Genomic DNA, 20,224 nt, shown 5'->3' on the forward strand with positions numbered 1-20,224 from the left:
CATTAATTTTTTTTCAAATCTGTGTAGCAAGCTAATCTGACCATTGTTTAAAAGGGAGATGGTTTGTGGTCATCATTTGATTTAGAAAATCATTTGTATAGTTCGGGAGTGTAGAATTCCACCCACTTAATCTGATCAGTTATTCATTTAAAACCAACCCATACATTATACATCATGTAGAAATATTTAAAATTATGTGAATGGCAAATATTGTAGTGAGATAATGGATCTTTGTTCCACAGTTACATTACTTAAGTTTCAAACGAAGGAATCAGTTTTGCTGGTAACTGCAGAGGACATCATTTTAAGGTGATTGTAGGAGAAACAGGGGTCATGTCAGCGAGATTCTTTTTTGATACAATGGTAGGTGCGTGAAACACATTGCTAGGGGTGGTTGCTAGTAGAAGCAGATACATTACGGGCATTTAAAAGATTCTTAGATAAGTGCATGGATGATAGAAAACTGGAGGGTTATGTGCACGAGAAGGGTAGATTGTGTTAGAGCAGGTTAAAAAGTTGGCACGTTGGAAGCGAAGTTGTCTGTACTGTTCAGCAATTTTATACCTTTCCATTATCACAGAATGATAGGAGCAGTTTGAAAGTCGCCTCACTATAGGAAGGATGTGGAAGCATGGGAAGGGGTACAGAGAAGATTTACCAGGATGCTGTCTGGTTTAGAGAGTATGGATTATGATCAGAGATTAAGGGAGCTAGGGCTTTACTCTTTGGAGAGAAGGAAAATGAGAGGAGACATGATAGAGGTGTACAAGATATTAAGAGGAATAGATAGAGTGGATAGCCTGTGCCTCTTCCCCAGGGCACCACTGCTCAATACAAGAGGACATGGCTTTAAGGTAAGGGGTGGGAAGTTCAAGGGGGTTATCAGAGAAAGGTTTTTTACTCAGAGAGTGGCTGGTGCGTGGAATGCACTGCCTGAGTCAGTGGTGGAGGCAGATACACTAGTGAAATTTAAGAGACTACTAGACAGGTATTTGGAGGAATTTAAGGTGGGGGATTATATGGGAACAACAGGAATTCTGCAGATGCTGGAAATTCAAGCAACACACATCAAAGTTGCTGGTGAGCGCAGCAGGCCAGGCAGCATCTCTAGGAAGAGGTACAGTCGACGTTTCAGGCCGAGACCCTGTCCTGACGAAGGGTCTCGGCCTGAAACGTCGACTGTACCTCTTCCTAGGTTATATGGGAGGCAGGGTTTGAGGGTTGGCACAACAATGTGGGCCAAAGAGCCTGTACTGTGCTGTACTATTCTATGAAAGTGTAGGAGAGACCAAATTCAAGAGCATTCATTTTAGGGAGGTCTGTAATAAATCCAATAGATAATTCATGAGAAAGTTCTCTGCCTACAGAGTGGTGGGGATGGAACTTGCTTCCACAGTAACAAGCTTGTCCCACCACATTGTAGGTCTCTTTAGTAAATTACATGCAGCCCACTGTTGTAAAAGGTGCAGGAACAGAGGAACAGGGAACAGACGTTCATATACTTGGAAAATGCAGACTGGATCATGGGTTGTTCCCAGGTAATGAATGGGCCTGGTATTTACAGGTATCTGCAAGTCGGAAAATAAAGAAAAATCTCTTGATACAGTAACTACACCTATGCAGCATACTGAGTGGTGTCAAAGACTGATAAGAAAAAACAATTACTGAAAGTGGAGAGAGTGAGGAAAGTGTGTATTCTTAGGAATAAAGGAATGTCCATGTGTCAGACTTTTCAATTTAACAATGTTTTGGAAGCTAGCTTCTATGTAGATGTCCATAAGTAGCTGCTTTTTAACCCAGGGATGGTCTGTAGATGCAAGAAGTAACCCTGTGACACAACTGTAGCACCGTGCCCAGACCCGGGGGTGTGAGAGACATGCGGGAAATCCAGAAAAGGTTCATGAGAATGGGGGGCCAGGCCAGGATTGAAAACTGAATTATATGGTGAAAATGGGTTTGTTCTCTTTAAAGCAGGGAAGACCGACAGGTGTTTGGACAAATCACTCCAATCTGTAGTGTAGTCTAAGTGAGCAAACTCTGTCCTCCTCGATGGTTCCTTAGTGTGGCTACTGGCAGAAAATCTTGCTGGCCAAAAATAAATTCGGACATGCGATATCCTTGTAAGTCAGGGGAACGATAAACTGTAATTTAATCACAAACCACAACTCTCAAAGAATGCATCATTTGTTTTTGAAAATACCACATAAATAATCCACAGAATAAAATAAGAAAAATGTAGAAAAATAGCACACCTCACTACCGAAGCCACAGTCAAGTAACGAAAAGAGAACTTGAAACCCAAATGAAAATAAAACCAGGGCGGTGGTGGGGCAGACCGTGGAGGACTGGCCCTTGTAACAAACACAGGCATTGCTCAATCAAGGGGTGGAGGTGGTAGCCATTACCCTTGTGGGGACAGAGCGATGATGGAACGTTCAGAAGAAAACCGTGTCGAAGCATTGACTCTTGTTCATCTCCTGTCTGAACCACAATTTCTTCCATCACCCAGGAGCCAGGTGAACACTGACAATGTAGCTGTCGAGACCCACTGTAGTGACTGCATACGATCCTGGGGTTCTCTGCAGAATTCTCAAACCCAGCTCACCACTGATGTTTGAGAGGTGATGGAATCCAAGCTTGGTATCATCTCCTGGCAGAGGGGTTGGGGAAGGGAAAACCTCAAATGCCACCTTTCCCAGAAATTGGTAGAGGGTGGGACCTGAGATCATCAACCTAATTCTTCCAGATTAAGGTGCTGTCCAATCGGGCTGACCCGCCAATGTTGAAATCGCAGCGGTTTACAGGAAAGAGAGCAGTGGCAGAAATAACAACCAAATCAGTTCTCCCACATGAACCCAAGCCTCAAAAGACAATGCCATGGTTTTAACTTCAACAGGCCCAGAGTTTGCTGATGCATGAAAGAAAAATGGATACAGCTTAAACTAAACCAAAAGAAAAGGTGCTATTCAGTACAGAAACTGTACAAAATTAACTAAAATTGCACATTGCTTTCAATCAACACTATACCTACCCTGCTCTCAGAAGGTAGGTGATGGCATACAACTATACAATGTCATTGGTGGGGACTGACCTACACTCTTTGTCTTTGATCGGTACGCCTGATTTTCAGTGTGTTATCTCCTGACTGGAGTCCACATACCAGCCATTTTCCTCGGGCCATTCATTTAAGTAGCCATTGTGTATGGGGTCATGCTAGCAGTGCCCTCTCACCAGAACGAGCGAGGCTTCCCGGGTTCCGGCAGTCACTCTGTTGTCTGACCCCGGCTGCTGAGCCTGAAACCTCAGTGGCCGCATGTTCATACTCTGGCAGAGATTGAGCCACAGGTCCCAGGGGCGAGGTGAGGCCCCGATCTCACCGAGCTCGGGGTGCTAAGTGCCCTGGGACTACAGAGGTCGGCTGCAGATTAGGACCAAATCTGGCCCGAATCTCTACATCTGTCGGGTACAAGACGAGAAGTTCTGAAAGGGCAGAGCCAGTGTAACAGTGACAATGTGTCTCCAGGTGTGTCCTTGCTGGGTACGTATGATGCTGTTTGCATTGAAGAAACCGGTCACCAGGGGGAGGGAGAATCTCCTCCAATCCAAGTTCCCTGGTGTAAGCAGCACAGTTTTATCCTCGGCCTTACAAGCAAGAGGCTTGAGAGTGCATTTACCCTGGGAGAGGGATGGGAGGGGGGAGCGTGATCACTTTGGAAGGAAACCAGGATGCCTGTTCTCCTTCATCACCCTCCCACCTCACTCCAGGGCCAGGAGTGACACTGACACCTGGAACATTCACTGACATTCTTTGTCAAAGTATGTCAGGAATGGGGACGGGGACGGGGATGGGGATGGGAATGGGGACGGGGACGGGAACGGGAATTAGCACAAAAGAAAGTGCAACATATAAAATTGGTCATGTCAGGACAAGCAATCACTGACTCCCAGGGATCTGTGGGCAGTTCTCTTTACAGTAATTCTCCATTTTATCTTTACAGTTCCTTTGAGTTCTCAGTCCCTACAAATTTACAAAATTAACTCTTCTGGGCTGGGTTACTCTGACAGCTGGGGATCCAGTTCAATCTTTGCTCACTGATACAATGATGTATGTGCATGACGCAGGTGGGAATGGGGGTGTTGCTCTTCCGAAAATGCTCTCACGCTTCGCTCAGCCGATGCCGCACTGATCCCGCGGGCCCCTTCAAAATGTGATCGCTTCGTTTTATGAATGGGTGGCTCAGGTTTGTCGTATAGTTGCTGCCTAAAAGCTGGACTTCTTTTGGGCATCTACAGAGAGCGAAAAGAAAGAAATGTTAATACTCAATAGTTTATGCTTTAAGTTTAATCGTCATTCAACCTTTCATGAATAAAGCCAAACGAGACAGTGTTACTCCAGGGCCAAAGTGCAAAACACAATACCAACAGTGATACACAGCACAAAATACATACAGCACATTTAAGATAGCAAGCACATATAAGATAGCAGTATAATACAGTCATGCAAAAAAATAGTTCAAGACCCTCAGTCCACGAATGTTGCAGAAATCTACAGTTGAACACAATATGGGTTGTCTTCTGCCAAGCGAGCACTGGGGGGAGCACTGACCAACACTTCTGAGTAGGGTCGGGGTGATAGAAATGTTGAGCAAGACACCATCGGGCAATTTCCAAATCCCTAACTACCATCACTCTGTTACCTTGCTTAATATCTTTCTATCCTATTCCCAGAGGACAAAAATATTGTCTTCAAATTGATCTTGGAAAAGTTGCAAAGCCTTAACATTGAACAGGACGCAGACAGGACAGATGGAAACACAGGTTGACAACTTAATCTGCTTCCCTGGTGTCATGGATTCTTGATTACCTGACTGGCAGACCACAGTATGTGTGCTTGCAACACTGTGTGTCCAACAGAGTGATCAGTGGCACTGGGGCTCCACAGGGGACTGTCTTGTCTTCACCATTTACACCTCGGACTTCAACTACTGCACAGAGTCTTGTCATCTTCAGAAGTTTTCTGATGACTCTGCCATAGTTGGATGCATCAGCAAGGGAGATGAGGCTGAGTACAGGGCTACAGTAGGAAACTTTGTCACATGGTGTGAGCAGAATTATCTGCAGCTTAATGTGAAAAAGACTAAGGAGCTGGTGGTAGACCTGAGGAGAGCTAAGGTACCGGTGACCCCTGTTTCCATCCAGGGGGTCAGTGTGGACATGGTGAAGGATTACAAATACCTGGGGATACGAATTGACAATAAACATGACTGGTCAAAGAACACTGAGGCTGTCTACAAGAAAGGTCAGAGCCGTCTCTATTTCCTGAGGAGACTGAGGTCCTTTAACATCTGCCGGACGATGCTGAGGATGTTCTACGAGTCTGTGGTGGCCAGTGCGATCAAGTTTGCTGTTGTGTGCTGGGGCAGCAGGCTGAGGGTAGCAGACACCAACAGAATCAACAAACTCATTCGTAAGGCCAGTGATGTTGTGAGGATGGAACTGGACTCTCTGACGGTGGTGTCTGAAAAGAGGATGCTGTCCAAGTTGCATGCCATCTTGGACAATGTCTCCCATCCACTACATAATGTACTGGGTGGGCACAGGAGTGCATTCAGCCAGAGACTCATTCCACTGAGATGCAGCACCAAGCATCATAGGAAGTCATTCCTGCCTATGGCCATCAAACTTTACAACTCCTCCCTTGGAGGGTCAGACACCCTGAGCCAATATGCCAGGACTTATTTCCTGGCATAATTTACATATTACTATTTAACTATTTATGGCTTTATACTGCTATATTTATACTCTATTCTTGGTTGGTGCAACTGTAACAAAACCCAATTTCCCTCGGGATCAATAAAGTATATCTATCTACCTTAACTTCCCAGAATGCACATCTTTGCCCAGTTAAGTGTAAAGAGATGCTTCTGGGAAGTTAAACCAGGGAAGGACTTGGGTCCTGGGGAGTGTTGTAGAACAGATACCAAGGGGTACAGTTCCATGGCTCCCCGAAAGTGTTGATGCAGACAGATAAATTGGTGAGGGCAAGGGGAACAGACTGGAGTGTAGGAGGCAGAGGGGTTAACTTATAGTTTATAAAATCATGAGGGGCATTGATAAGGTCCCAGGTTTGGGGAGTCTAAAACTAGAGGGCACGGATTTTATAGTTAAAGGGGACTCGGGGGACAAGTTTTTCCCCACAACAGATGGTGGTGGGTATGTGGAATGAGCTGCCACAGTAAGTAGTCCAGGCAGGTATAATTATGACATTTAAAAGACATTTGGACAGGTAACTGGTTACGTAAGGTTTAGAGGCAAATGGACGAATGCTGTGTAACAGATGATACTAAAATTGTAGCATTTCGTTATGAAGGCTTACAGACTCCGATCTAAATTAAAGTGGTTGGTGAACTTCTACAACTTTTAATTATGTTTGAAGTTCAGTGCACTAGAGGAGAGCACTGGGGTCTTGGCTCCTCTGGTCACGATAATCTGTCGTGTGGTTACAGACTAGGTCCAGCGAGGTGTGGGTGCAGGGAGAGGTGGGTCACCAATTCACTTAGTACAGCAATTCTGAGTTGGAACATGGAATCACTGCCTGTGGCTCCATGCCATCAGAGAGAGCAATGTATTCCTTACCGATCCGGTCTGGCCAGGTGCCTCCACCTATCTTGAGACGTAGGTATAGGTCCGAGGTGCCGACTGTGAACCATCGCCCTGCTCTGAGGGCACGTTCAGGAAATCCCAGATTAAGATGGTGTCATCGTGAGAGCTGCTGACTATCTGGAACTCATCGAACTGGAGCCGGAACACTCGTCCAGAATGCTCCTGATGGCGAGAGAGATTACACAAAGACTAAATCCAAGACTTGCTCAGTTTGGAGCAACATCCTCCCCATTTGTTCTATCGGAGTACCTGAACAGACCAAACAACATCTGCCACTCTCTGGGTAGAAGGTCCACGATCATCCAACTGAGGTTTCCCACCAGTCACAACCGGAAAACCCAAACAGGTGAGACAGCCGTGCAGATGCTAGAGCCTTGGAGCCTCACAGCTGCAGATCCTCAGGTTCACACGAAGTCTGCAGGCTCTCCCTGTGACTGTATGTGGGCTAACCGAAGGGTTGCATGTTAGCGTAATGCTTTACCGTACTGGGGATCAGGGGTCAATTCCTACCACTGTAGTGTACCGATTAGTGAAACACTTTACAGCTCCAGTGATGAGGGGTTAATTCCCACCACTGTAGGGTATTGGTTATTGTAATGTTACAACACCGGTGAAAAGGGTTAATTCCCACCGCTGTAGGGTATCGGTATTGTAATGTTACAACACCAGTGAAAAGGGTTAATTCCCACTGCTGTAGGGTATTGGTTATTGTAATGCTTTACAACACCAGTGAAAAGGGTTAATTCCCACTGCTGTAGGGTATCAGTTATTGTAATGTTACAACACTCAGGGGTCATTTTCCACCACTGTAGGGTACTGATTAGCGCAACGCTCTACAATGCCAGCGATTGGCTGTCTGCAAGGGGTTTGTATGTTCTCTCCGTGACTGCATGGGTTTCTTCCGCTGGTCCAGTTTCCTCCCATGGTCCAAAGACATGGGGGTTGGTAGGCTACGCCCACGTGGGCAGGTCACATGGGTGTAACTGGGCAGCAGGGGCTCGTTGAGCCAGAAGGACCTGTTACTGTGTTGTAACTAAAACAGTAATAGGGCTCTGTGCACACAGGGTCTGATTCCTACCTAAGCAATAGCATACAGGTTAGGGTTAGTGTGTTGTGGGCACTGGAAGCGTGGTGACACTTGCAGGCTGTCTCTAGCATTTCCTTGGACTGTGTTGGTCATTCGTGCATTTTACTGAATGTTTTGATGTGCGTAGGACAAACAAAGCTAATCTTAATCTCTCCCTGGTTCTCCAGTTTCCTCCCACGTCTAAGATGTATGAGTTTATTGTTGACTGGCTGTAGTACACTGTCTGTAATGCGCGTAGAAGTGGTAGGATCTAGCGGAGTGTCGGTGGGAGTGTGGGGAGAGTGAAGTGGGATTTGTGTAGGACAGCTGTAGATAGGCACTCATTCCTCAACTCCAGCTGAAGACCCCCCCACCCCCCAATTGTGTACAATTCAATAAACCACTATGAGTTTACTTCTGGATGCTCCAAAGCAAAATGTTAACAACTACCCTGTTAATTCTTTTGAGAACAATATATTCCAATAACCTTGCCTCTGGTCACTTCAGATGGTACAACCACTTATTCAACTAGAGTGAACACGATGGTTCCCTCGGAGTATCTTTCTTTTGTGAAGAAGACACAACTCTCTATCTGGTCTTGCTAAAGCTTTTTGTTGAGAAGATCACAGACTGAGGTGGTGTCTGAAAATGTCCACATCCAACAAGGATCTAGCAAGGAATAATTTGGTTTCTTTCCTCTTAATCGGTGCGCAGTCCATTGGACTGGTTCGTTAACAGGAATCGAGCTGGAGGAAGGTGGCTCTGGAGGTCAATGGGTTCAAGAGAACGACTGCTGCTCAGTGAAACGTTGGCTTCTTACCACTAGAGTCCGCAGGCAAAGGGTCCCAGCTGGCGATCGGGGATCCAAGGCTGCCACCAAGTCCCAGACCTTAATTTTGCTTTGAAGAAAGAAAGAAGGAAAAAAGAGGAATTAAATTTACAGAATAAACAGACAGTCAGTACATCACTTCACTCCAGATCGCTTACAGGCTCCGTGAGTAAACAGTAGACAATAGGTGCAGGAGTAGGCCATTCGGCCCTTCGAGCCAGCACCCCCATTTACTGTGATCATGGCTAATCATCCACAATCAGTACCCTGTTCCTGCCTTCTCCCCATATCCCTTGACTCTGCTATCTTTAAGAGCTCTATCTAACTCTTTCTTGAAAGAATCCAGAGAATTGGCCTCCACTGCCTTCTGTGGCAGAGCATTCCATATATCCACAACGCTCTGTGTGAAAAAGTTTTTCCTCAACTCCGTTCTAAATGGTCTACCATAGAGTAGGCAGGCATGGTGTCTGAACTCTATCAGCCCTGGCTGAAACACTCCATATAGCCAACAATCTCACACACAGAGGCTCAACACTGCCGTAGCAGAGCCAGCTGTGGCAACCCGCTCCAGAACAGAGGAGCTGCCTGGGTGGAAACCATACAGTGCTATCCACTACCTTGGGCCCACTCACATCCTGAAACCTGCCACATAAATGAGAACCGATACCAATCTCTGCTGACCGAGCCCCCTCACCCATCAGGCTCTTCTTACATTCATTCAAGCTGGCTTCTTGTCTGGTCAGTGCCTTGATTTTAAAATGATCACGTGGTCATATTCCTCCACAGCCTCAACCCTCCTTACTGCTATAATCTCCTCCTGAGAGGTTTCTCTGCTCCTCTAAATCTGGCCTCTTGCTCACCTCTGATTCCTACCCCTTTGCCAAGACTACCATCCCTTCATATGTCTGGGCTCAGGAATTCCTTCCCAAAACCTTCCCTCCCTCTCATTTCCCTTTGGCCAAACTACATGTCCTAAAACCATAAGATACAGGAGCAGAATTAGTCATTTGGCCCATTCAATCTGCTCTGCCATTTCATCATGGCTGATCCATTTTCCTCTCAGCCCCAATCTCCTGCCTTCGCCCAGTATCCCTTCATGCCCTGACCAATCAAGAATCTATCAACCTATGCCTTAAATATACATAAAGACTTGGCCTCCACAGCTGCCTGTGGCAAAGAATTCCACAGATTCACCACTCTCTGGCTAAAGAAATTCCTCATCTCCGTGAACACCCCTCTATTCTAAGGCTTTGTTCTCTGATCTTAGACTCTCCCATTTCCATCTGGTTCTACTGTATGCTCAGAAAAATTCCTGCTTTGCAAGGCTTGTCTTCCCAAAAATCTAACACATTGTAGGTATCCGTTTTACGACACACTCCAGAGCCCTGCCACGCAAGTCCTGTCATCCCAAAATGTAACACTTTGTACTTTCGGAGTTAAACTTCATCTGCCTCCCCTTGGTCCTCTTTCCCAGTTGATCTAGATCCTGCTGTAATCACAGACAACCTTCTTCACAACCCACCACACCAGCGGATTTAGAGTCATTCACAAACTTACTACTCATCTCACCCTCATTCTCACCCTAATCAGTAATATAGTTAACAAATAATATGGCACCCAGCACCAATCCTTGTGTCACAGACCTCCAATCTGAAAAACAACCCTCCAACACCATGAACACAGGAGACTCTGCAGGTACTGGAAATCCAGAGCAACACACACAAAACACTGGAGGAACTCAGCAGGCCAGACAGCATCTATGGAGAGGAATAAACAGTTGACATTTCAGGCTGAGACTCTTCATCAGGACTGGAAAAGCAGCAGAAGAATGAGATGGTGGGAAGGAATACAAGCTGGCAGGTGACAGGCGAGGGGGAAGGTGGGTGGTTAGAGGGAGGGAGGGATGAAGTGAGAAGCAGGGAGAGGTTAAGCGCTGAAGGAGGAACCTGACAGGAGAGGGGAGTGGACCATGAGAGAAAGGGAAGGAGGAGAATCAGAGGGAAGGAGGAGGGGAACCAGAATGAGGAATGGAAAAAGTGAGAAGGAAGGGGAGGAAGTTGGGGGTGGGGGTAGAACTTACTGCAAGTTGGAGAAATTGATGTCAATGCCATTGGGTTGGAGGCTACCCAGACAGAGTTGCTTCCTTTCCCACCCTGATGAAGGATCTCGAACCAAAACTTTGACTGTTTATTCCCTCCACATAGATGATGCCTGATCTGCTGACTTCCATCAGCATTTTGTGTGTTACTCCACTACCATTCCGTTTTTTTTTTAACATGAAGCCGAATTTGCATCCAACTGACCATCTCACCCTGTGTCCCATGTGATCGTAGTTTCTAGACCAGCCTCTGCCATGAGGGGCTTGGTGTGTGGAGAAGCCAACACTTGCCAATATCACGTTATTTGGTAATTATGCTACACTGCTTGTCACTTTAGTCACTTTGCATCCTACATGATAATTGTAAGCACATTTCAAAAGTGTTTGATGGCAATGAAGGTCTTTGGGATGTTTTGCTTACCCGTCATAGGCCCCACTAACTATCCGTTTGTTGTCAAAGCGGATACATCGCACCAGCTCCTCATGCCCCTCCAGGACCCGCAGACAAGCACCGCACTCAATGTCCCACAGCCTGCAGCAGAGATGGGGTTGGGGGGGGGGATAAAAGAGAAGGTTAAAACTTGAATCTCACGTCCAGTCACGCTTGAACAAATGACTGGACCCAATGTTCACATCCAACAGGAGTCTACCTGTTTGGCCCATCGAGTCTGTTCTGAAGCACAGGTAATGTTCCTTCACTAATTGTAACATATTCGAGAGCATGTCTTATGAGGAAAGGTTGAGCCAACTAGGTGTTTTCTCTTTAAAGTGAAGGAAGATGAGAAGTGACTTGACAGAGGGGAACAAGGTGATAAGAGGCATAGATCAAGTGGACAGCCAGAGACTTTTTCCAGGGCGGGAAAAGGGCACAACTTTAAAGTAATTGTAGAAAAGTATCGGGGAAATATCAGAAGTAGGCTTTTTTAAAAAAAAACAGAGACAGTGATGGGTTCATGGAACATCTTGCCAGGGCTGGTGGATGGTAGAGACAAATAAAAGGTAAGCCCAATATCGAGGGTTGAAGGGCCTGTGTAGTGATGTAATGCTCATCACTACCCACATTCCCATTAACCATCTCCCCCCCCCCACTGAATCTACCACTCATCTGCACACTGTAACACTCACCGCTACCCACATTCCCATTAACCACCTCCACACTCCACATTCCACCCCCCCACTGAATCTACCACTCATCTGCACACTGTAACACTCACCGCTACCCACATTCCCATTAACCACCTCCACACTCCACATTCCACCCCCCCACTGAATCTACCACTAATCTGTACACTATAATGCTCACTGCCACCCACATTCCCATTAACCACACTCACCCCCCCACCAAATCTACCACTAATCTACACACTGTAATTCTCACCGCTACCCACATTCCCATTAACCATCTCCCCCCCACCAAATCTACCACTAATCTGTACACTGGGGGCAATTTACAGTGGCTAATTACCTACCCACCTGTGCATCACTGGGATGTGGGGGGGGGGGAACCAGGACATCCGAGCGATACCCACACGGTCAAAAGGCAAACGTGCAAAGTGCACACAGACAGCGCCGGAGATCGGTATCGAACCTGGGCTGCTGAAGCTGTGAAGCAGCGATTTGCCGATTGCAGCACCCAAACAGAACAGGAAACTGCTCGTGGTCACACGGAGAACGGGAAACTCCACGCAGACTGCCGCAGAGGTCATCACTGAGAGCAGGGCACTGGATCTAGATTTATAATGAAAACATGGAGACACTGCCCCATCTCTCCCCCTCTTCCACGGGTGGTAAAGGTTAAAGATAAAGGTGAGCTTTATTTGTCACACGCACATAAAAACATCGAAACATACAGTGAAAGGGGTCATTTTGCGTCAAATCAAGTCAGCGAAGATTATGCTGGGGCAGCCCGAAAGTGTGGCCATCTTCCAGCGCCAACATGGCATGCCCACAACATACTAACCCTAACCTGCATGTCTTTGGAACATGGGAGGAAAGTGAAATGTCCGGTGGAAACCCACGCAGTCACGTGGAGACGGTACAAACTCCTTACAGAAGGCAGACAGTGGTGGGGATTGAACGCCTATCTCACAACTCGCTGCTGTAAAGTTATGTTAACGTGCTGCCGTATTAACTACACTAACCGTCCTGTTTTTAAAGCTGACCCACGCCTAACCTATAGGTCAGCTCCTGAGGTCAGATTTGGCTTGAATCTTGAAGATGTGTTAAAGGTTAAAAGTTCTTAAATTGCTGTCAAATACCCAAAGGGCTCAATGGAGAGAACAGATCAAGGATTACTTTGGAAGAAAACCTCAGAGGGCTCCCTGAAACTTGGCTGCAGTTGTCAAGAGAAAACTGTTTGTGCAACCCATCTGCAGCTTCTGGGAACGCTGCGCATTTGGAAACAGCAAGCTTTGGAAGAGACTAAGTCAAGACCCCCTCCTGTACCTTTAGCAGGATGTAAAAGCTGCCATGGTTACTATGAGAAGAAGTGTTGGTGCTGTGTCCTGATGTACTTATCCCTCATTCAGCATTTTTGAAAACATTTGATTTTCACGAAGCCGATACTTTAAGATGTCCCAGGACTAACAGAGGTGTTAATTAAAAGTCACACGTCCCTTTTAAACAATGGCATTTCTGTCAAAATACATAAAGTTTTATCTGTGGATGCTATCAAAGTAAATTTATTATCAAAGTACGTATGCATCACCATACACTACCTTGAGATTCATTTTCTTGTGGGCATTCACAGGAAAATAAAGAAATACAATAGGATTTTTGAAAGACGATACAACCAATGTACAGAAGACAAACTGTGCAAATAGAAAAAAAGTAAATAAATAATAGTGAGAACATGAGTTGTAGAGTCCTGGAAAGTGAGTCTGGAGGTTTTAGGATCAGTTCAGTGTTGTGGTGAGTGAAGTTATCCATGTTGGTTCAGGACCCTGATGGTTGTAGGCTGTGCTGGCAGCCTATAGATGGAGGTTAATGGAATCATCTTCTTCACGCAGACAGCTTGCTGATGTAGTAGGAACAACAAACACCCACGTTAACATGAGACTTACCTGATTGTGTTGTCCGAGGAGCCACTGACCACCAGCCTGTCCCGGTACTGCAGGCACGCTATGCCTCGCTTGTGTCCGTTCAACGTTCGGACAAACTCACAGGATCCAGTGTTCCACACCTAATGAGGGTTGTGGGATGAAGATATTATTGTTATTATAATACACGAGATACAATATGGAAATTAGGTTCATAAAGCTAGAGTAGTTGGGAGGGATGTTTTGATGCAGAAGGAACACGAGGAATAACTCAGCTTTGAATATAAAGTTGAAGTTAGAGGCGATTCACTTATTGACAGAATCTCAATTGATGGCGAGGGCCGTATAGGAGTGAGATAAGATTGTCTGGTTGAATGGTTTTGCAGCAAGCACCTTGCACTCAAAGCCAGCAAAACCAAGGGCCTGATTGTGGAGGGGAAATCAAGGGAACACACACAGGTCCTCACAGTGGACAGGGCAAGCAGTTTCAAACACCTTGTTACTCAGAAGCCAGAGGAGAATGGGCAGACCAGTTCAAGCTGACAGGAAGGCGACATTAACTCAAATAAGCATGTTACAACATTTGTGTGCAGAAGAGCATACCTACAAGAGGCACCTAGTAAAGTAGCCACTCAGTGTAAAATATGATAGTTCAAATGCCAGCAAGGCAGTGGAATTTACATTCAAGCAGCTAAATACATTCTGAATAAAAAAAGGATTAGAAGTGGTGTCCATGGATCACCGAACTGTTGTAGCTTCTCATTTGATACACTGATATCCTTTAGGATGCGGTTGTCACAGCTCACCTAGGAGAAGGAAAGGTCTGATCTCAGACCTCTGCTGCCTTGCATCTGTACCACTCGCAGGGAAGGACTTCAGGAGTAAGTTCCAGAGCTGGAGTCCCTAAGGTAACCCTACGATAAGTTCAACACAGACTGGTAACTCCTGCAATGCCACTGCTGCCAAACTGTATTGGCCTTTGCTGTTGCTTTGGATTCATCAGCAGTGTGGAGAGGGGGAGCCTGCGGCCTGGGCAACAGCTTGCTCTCTATAATCACACTGCCCTGGCTTGCATACATCTAGGATGCAGCATCCACGGTCGACCCCAATCAAAGATGGCCTCACCATCCTTCAGGAAGGCAATCTTACACCCTTGCCTCCTCTGGCCTACCTTCATAAATCTGGAAAGGTCTCAGTTCAAGTATAATTCAGAGCGAGCTGATGTTGGCAATGGACACAGTGTAGGCAGTGTCAGAAGGAAGACTGGAGAGCAGGAACTGATCTTACCTTGATGGTTCTGTCTCCAGAAGCAGACACGATGTACTTATCATCAAAGTCAACCACGTTGACAGCTGCCCTGTGCCCGACCAGGACCCGGCGTAGGGTAATGTCTGTGGACGTGCTCATGTCCCACACGGCTATCGAGCGATCTTTGGAGCACGTGACCATCATCCCATTGGTGAAGCGGAGGTGCAGTACAGCCTCACAGTGATGGATCAATGTGTTCAACATCTCTCCAGTGTTCACTTCCCACACCCTGCAAACATCAAACATTAACAGATCAGCTTGAGAGAGTGCAGTGACCCGGTGGAACGAGCAAGGGCATTCTTCAATTATGTGAAGAAATAAAGGATGACAGGAGTGAAGGTACGACCGATTAGAGATAAAGGTGGGAAGATGTGCCTGGGGGCTGTGGAAGTGAGCGAGATCCTCAATGAATACTTCTCTTCGGTATTCACCAATGAGAGTGAACTTGATGATGGTGAGGACAATATGAGTGAGGTTGATGTTCTGGAGCATGCTGATATTAAGGGAAAGGAGGTGTTGGAGTTGTTAAAATACATTAGGACAGATAAGTCCCCGGGGCCTGATGGAATATTCCCCAGGCTGCTCCACGAGGCGAGAGAAGAGATTGCTGAGCCTCTGGCTAGGATCTTTATGTCCTCGTTGTCCACGGGAATGGTACCAGAGGATTGGAGGGAGGCGAACGTTGTTCCCTTGTTCAAAAAAGGTAGTAGGGATAGTCCGGGTAATTATAGACCAGTGAGCCTTACGTCTGTGGTGGGAAAGCTGTTGGAAAAGATTCTTACAGATAGGATCTATAGGCATTTAGAGAATCATGGTCTGATCAGGGACAGTCAGCATGGCTTTGTGAAGGGCAGATCGTGCCTAACAAGCCTGATAGAGTTCTTTGAGGAGGTGACCAGGCATATAGATGAGGGTAGTGTAGTGGATGTGATCTATATGGATTTTAGTAAGGCATTTGACAAGGTTCCACACGGTAGGCTTATTCAGAAAGTTAGAAGGCATGGGATCCAGGGAAGTTTGGCCAGGTGGATTCAGAATTGGCTTGCCTGCAGAAGGCAGAGGGTGGTGGTGGAGGGAGTACATTCAGATTGGAGGATTGTGACTAGTGGTGTCCCACAAGGATCTGTTCTGGGACCTCTACTTTTCGTGATTTTTATTAACGACATGGATGTGGGGGTAGAAGGGTGGGTTGGCAAGTTTGCAGACGACACAAAGGTTGGTGGTGTTGTAGATAGTGTAGAGGATTGTCAAAGATTGCAGAGAGACATTGATAGGATGCAGAAGTGGGCTGAGAAGTGGCAGATGGAGTTCAACCCGGAGAAGTGTGAGGTGGTACACTTTGGAAGGACAAACTCCAAGGCAGAGTACAAAGTAAATGGCAGGATACTTGGTAGTGTGGAGGAGCAGAGGGATCTCGGTGTACATGTCCACAGGTCCCTGAAAGTTGCCTCACGGGTGGATAGGGTAGTTAAGAAAGCTTATGGGGTGTTAGCTTTCATAAGTTGAGGGATAGAGTTTAAGAGTCGCGAGGTAATGATGCAGCTCTATAAAACTCTGGTTAGGCCACACTTGGAGTACTGTGTCCAGTTCTGGTCACCTCACTATAGGAAGGATGTGGAAGCATTGGAAAGGGTACAGAGGAGATTTACCAGGATGCTGCCTGGTTTAGAAAGTATGCATTATGATCAGAGATTAGGGGAGCTAGGCTTTACTCTTTGGAGAGAAGGAGGATGAGAGGAGACATGATAGAGGTGTACAAGATAATAAGAGGAATAGATAGAGCCAGCGCCTCTTCCCCAGGGCACCACTGCTCAATATAAGAGGACGTGGCTTTAAGGTAAGGGGTGGGAAGTTCAAGGGGGATATTAGAGGAAGGTTTTTTACTCAGAGAGTGGTTGGAGCGTGGAATGCTCTGCCTGAGTCAGTGGTGGAGGCAGATACACTAGTGAAATTTAAGAGACTACTAGACAGGTATATGGAGGAATCTAAGTTGGGGGCTTATATGGGAGGCAGGGTTTGAGGGTCGGCACAACATTGTGGGCTGAAGGGCCTGTACTGTGCTGTACTATCCTATGTTCTATGTTAAATGAGACTGGGCAATAAGAGATTAGCTGTATCTGTCACACGTACATCGAAACAAATGTGTTGTTTGTGACAATGACCAACGCAGTCCGAGGATGAGCTGTCACCATGCTTCCAGCACCAACATAGCATGCACATAACCCACTATCTCGTGCAAAAGATATTAAGAGGCACAGATCACAAGGACAGCCAGAGATGTTTTCCCAGGGTGGAAATGGCAAATACAAGGAAGCATAATTTAAAGGTGATTGGAGGAAAGTGTAGGGGAGATGTCAGAGGCAAGTTTTTTATCTGCACAGTGAGTGATGGGTGTGTGGAACACTCTGCCGAGGTGGTGGTAGACGCAGATATATTAGGGACATTTAAGAGATTCTTAAGGCTGATTTATACCTCTGTGCAGTAGTCTACGCCGTTGTGAGCATTTATACTTGTGCGTTGGTGTGTCTGTGTCGCTGTGCAACTCACCGCCAAAACGCTAGTTGACGGTGGGGTTTCTATGCCACTGTGTTGAGTTTCTCCGTGTTGAAACTCAACACGAAGAAACACAAACTTCAAACAATGGTGACTGAAACTGAAAGAGGGTGAATTTTCTGTGCTTGTCTGGCCACTGAGAGACATGGACGAGGAAATGCATTTCAAATATTTCCGGATGTTGGCAGGTAGATTTGGCGACTTGGTTCATCGTCTCCAACCATTTATTTCGCATCAGTGTACGCACAGTATACTCAGAGACTGGCAATCACCATTCGAGTTTTAGCTTCAGGTGGAAGTCAACAGGCTGTAGCAGCTAGCTACAAACTGGTGTCAAGCACAGGGTCCTCCATAATTTCGGAGGTCTGTAAAGCTTTATGGAAAGCATTGCAGCCAGAGTTCCTTCCCTGCCCTTCAGTCGCCCAATGGCAAGCTATTGCAGCGTAGGAGGAAATGCGATGCTACCAAGGCGACCAATCACAGTTGTTGTGGTCTGTGTCGCCGCGACGCGTAGTTACATTTTTGGGGAGGTGTGCGTCAGGCTATGGTGTAGGGTACGCGGCTACGCCATACCTATGGCATAGATTTGACCAGAAGTATAAATTGGCCTTTAGATAGGCACATGGATGACAGAAAAATGGAGGGTTATGTAGGAGGGAAGGGTTAGAGTAGGTTAAAAGGTGACACAAGTCCTGGGCCAAAGGGCCTGTAATGTGCTGTATCGTTCTATGTAATGTTAAATTGTATGTCTTGGGAATGTCAGAGGAAATGAAAAAGTGCAAACACCTTACAGAGAGCGGAGAGAATTGAACCCCAATCGCTGGCACTGTAAAGCGTTACGCCAACCACTGTGCTAATGTGTCGAGAGAAAGAATGAGAACAAGGATGGACAGTTTTTATTTAGAGAACACCAAAGCAAGTGTCGCAGCACTTTAACATGGGATTCATAACTGACTAGAAGTGTTCTTTTGCCTGACCAGACTGTCTATCGTCAGCCTTGCTTCCCAAGCAGGGAGGGAGGGAACAGATCACAATCTGCGTACAGCTCAGCGTTGTTTATCCAAGGGACACTGACTGTGCGGCCCAGAACAGTTTATCCATGGGAATACTGACTGTACGGCCCAGGATGGTTTATCCACAGGACACTTACTGTACGGCCCGGGATGGTTTATCCATGGGGACCTCTATTCCCACTTGCAAAATCCAACCAAGGAATTCCGAATCACTCACGTACCGTACTGTGGAGTCAGATGATCCTGTAATGATAACTTTGTCGTCGTACTGTAGGCAGAGCACTGAGCCTGTGTGGCCAGTCAGAACATTCTTGCACTCCAAAGTATTTTTGTCCCAGATCTGAAGAGTGATATACAAAAAAAAATCACCATTTTCTAGTACAACTGAGCATCAATCATTTGTGAGTATTCACGTTCTCATCTCTCATTCTGTAAACAACCCTCAATAATCTTGTGATCATGACCTTTCTCTCAGCTACCCATCCCACGTTACTTACCTTTCTCCTGGTAACCGATCCCGTGTTGACCCTTCTCCTCGTAACTGGTCCCGTGTTCCTGACCTTCCACCAATGTCATGTTACTGATCTTTCTTCCAGTAACCAATCCCGCATTGCTGACGTGCCCATCAGTGGCCCATCAACCTTTCCCCACGCCCAGACCCAGCCTCTCTCTCCAACGTCTTGATATCCCTGTGGACAGCCAGTGCCCCACAGCAAATGGAGACGGTTTAATTACATTTCTGTATGTGAAATAAGATCCCTTTCTCAAAATAAATGTAATTTGGTTTATAAGGGCATTCCGGGTACACAGTGGAGATGGGCAGGCTCGTTTACAGAGCTGGCATGTTCCTCCAGCACACTATTGCTAACTCGGTAAAGACCACGCCTAGTGAGCTCAGTGGTAGTAATGAGGGCCAAGACCGACTGTCTGAGAGAAAAGAGTCACCCTGCCAGTTTGTAAATGGCCTCTCCCCCTCCTTACACCCACCTTGATTGTGTTGTCACGTAGGCCACTGATGATTTTCTGGTCATCGTATTGTAAACAATAGACCCCTTTGCTCGTTTCACTGTGACAGTGAATGCGCTGTAAACCGTGATGCCCACACCTCCAGTTGGATTCAATGGTCTGAAACAGAAACAGTTACATCGTGTTTCTCAGTTTGCTCTAGAAGAACGATTTCAGTTTTCCTTTCCTTCACATGGATTTTGCTTACTGAACCTTCCCACCTTCCCTCACTCACCTCACCACTAAACTGACTCCACAACCACACTCTCACTTTCAAGGACTCTACAACTCTTTCTCCGTATTAATTATTGATTCACCATAAAACAAAGGAGAAGAATTAGGGCCATTCAGCCCATCGAGTCTGCCCCACTATTCCATCATGGCTGATCCCGGATCCCACTCAACCCCATACGCCAGCCTTCTTGCTATAACCTTTGATGCCCTGATCAATGACAAAACTATCAATTTTCCCTTTAAATATACCCACAGTCTGGGCCTCTTCCACAGCCTGTGGCACAGCGTTCCACAGACTCACAACTCTCGGGCTAAAAAAGTTTCCCCTTACCGCTGTTCTAAAGGGTTGCCCCTCAATTTTGAGGTTGTGCCCTCTAATTCTGGATACCCCCACCAGAGGAAGCATCCTCTCCATAT

At 46.4% G+C, this 20,224-nt stretch overlaps 1 protein-coding gene across 2 annotated transcripts in view; it reads right to left on the reverse strand.

The window, feature by feature from the left end:
* Positions 1 to 1,989: 1,989 nt before the first annotated feature.
* The window catches only part of LOC134351131 (F-box/WD repeat-containing protein 1A-like), a 47,017-nt gene continuing 28,782 nt past the window's right edge, over positions 1,990 to 20,224 (reverse strand). Inside the window, exons 6-13 of one of the 2 annotated variants that reach the window (XM_063057235.1) lie at positions 19,556 to 19,693; positions 18,790 to 18,908; positions 14,982 to 15,231; positions 13,719 to 13,837; positions 11,078 to 11,188; positions 8,550 to 8,628; positions 6,637 to 6,825; positions 1,990 to 4,287 (exon numbers count right to left, since the gene is read on the reverse strand). In XM_063057235.1, the coding sequence (XP_062913305.1) occupies positions 6,664 to 6,825; positions 8,550 to 8,628; positions 11,078 to 11,188; positions 13,719 to 13,837; positions 14,982 to 15,231; positions 18,790 to 18,908; positions 19,556 to 19,693 (978 nt within the window). In that variant the 3' untranslated portion in view covers positions 1,990 to 4,287; positions 6,637 to 6,663. The remainder of the gene's footprint in view (positions 4,288 to 6,636; positions 6,826 to 8,549; positions 8,629 to 11,077; positions 11,189 to 13,718; positions 13,838 to 14,981; positions 15,232 to 18,789; positions 18,909 to 19,555; positions 19,694 to 20,224) is intronic. The other variant, XM_063057236.1, reaches the window with a different exon arrangement.

Source organism: Mobula hypostoma, chromosome 8 (genome assembly GCF_963921235.1).
Source record: "Mobula hypostoma chromosome 8, sMobHyp1.1, whole genome shotgun sequence".
NCBI classification, from domain to species: domain Eukaryota; kingdom Metazoa; phylum Chordata; class Chondrichthyes; order Myliobatiformes; family Myliobatidae; genus Mobula; species Mobula hypostoma.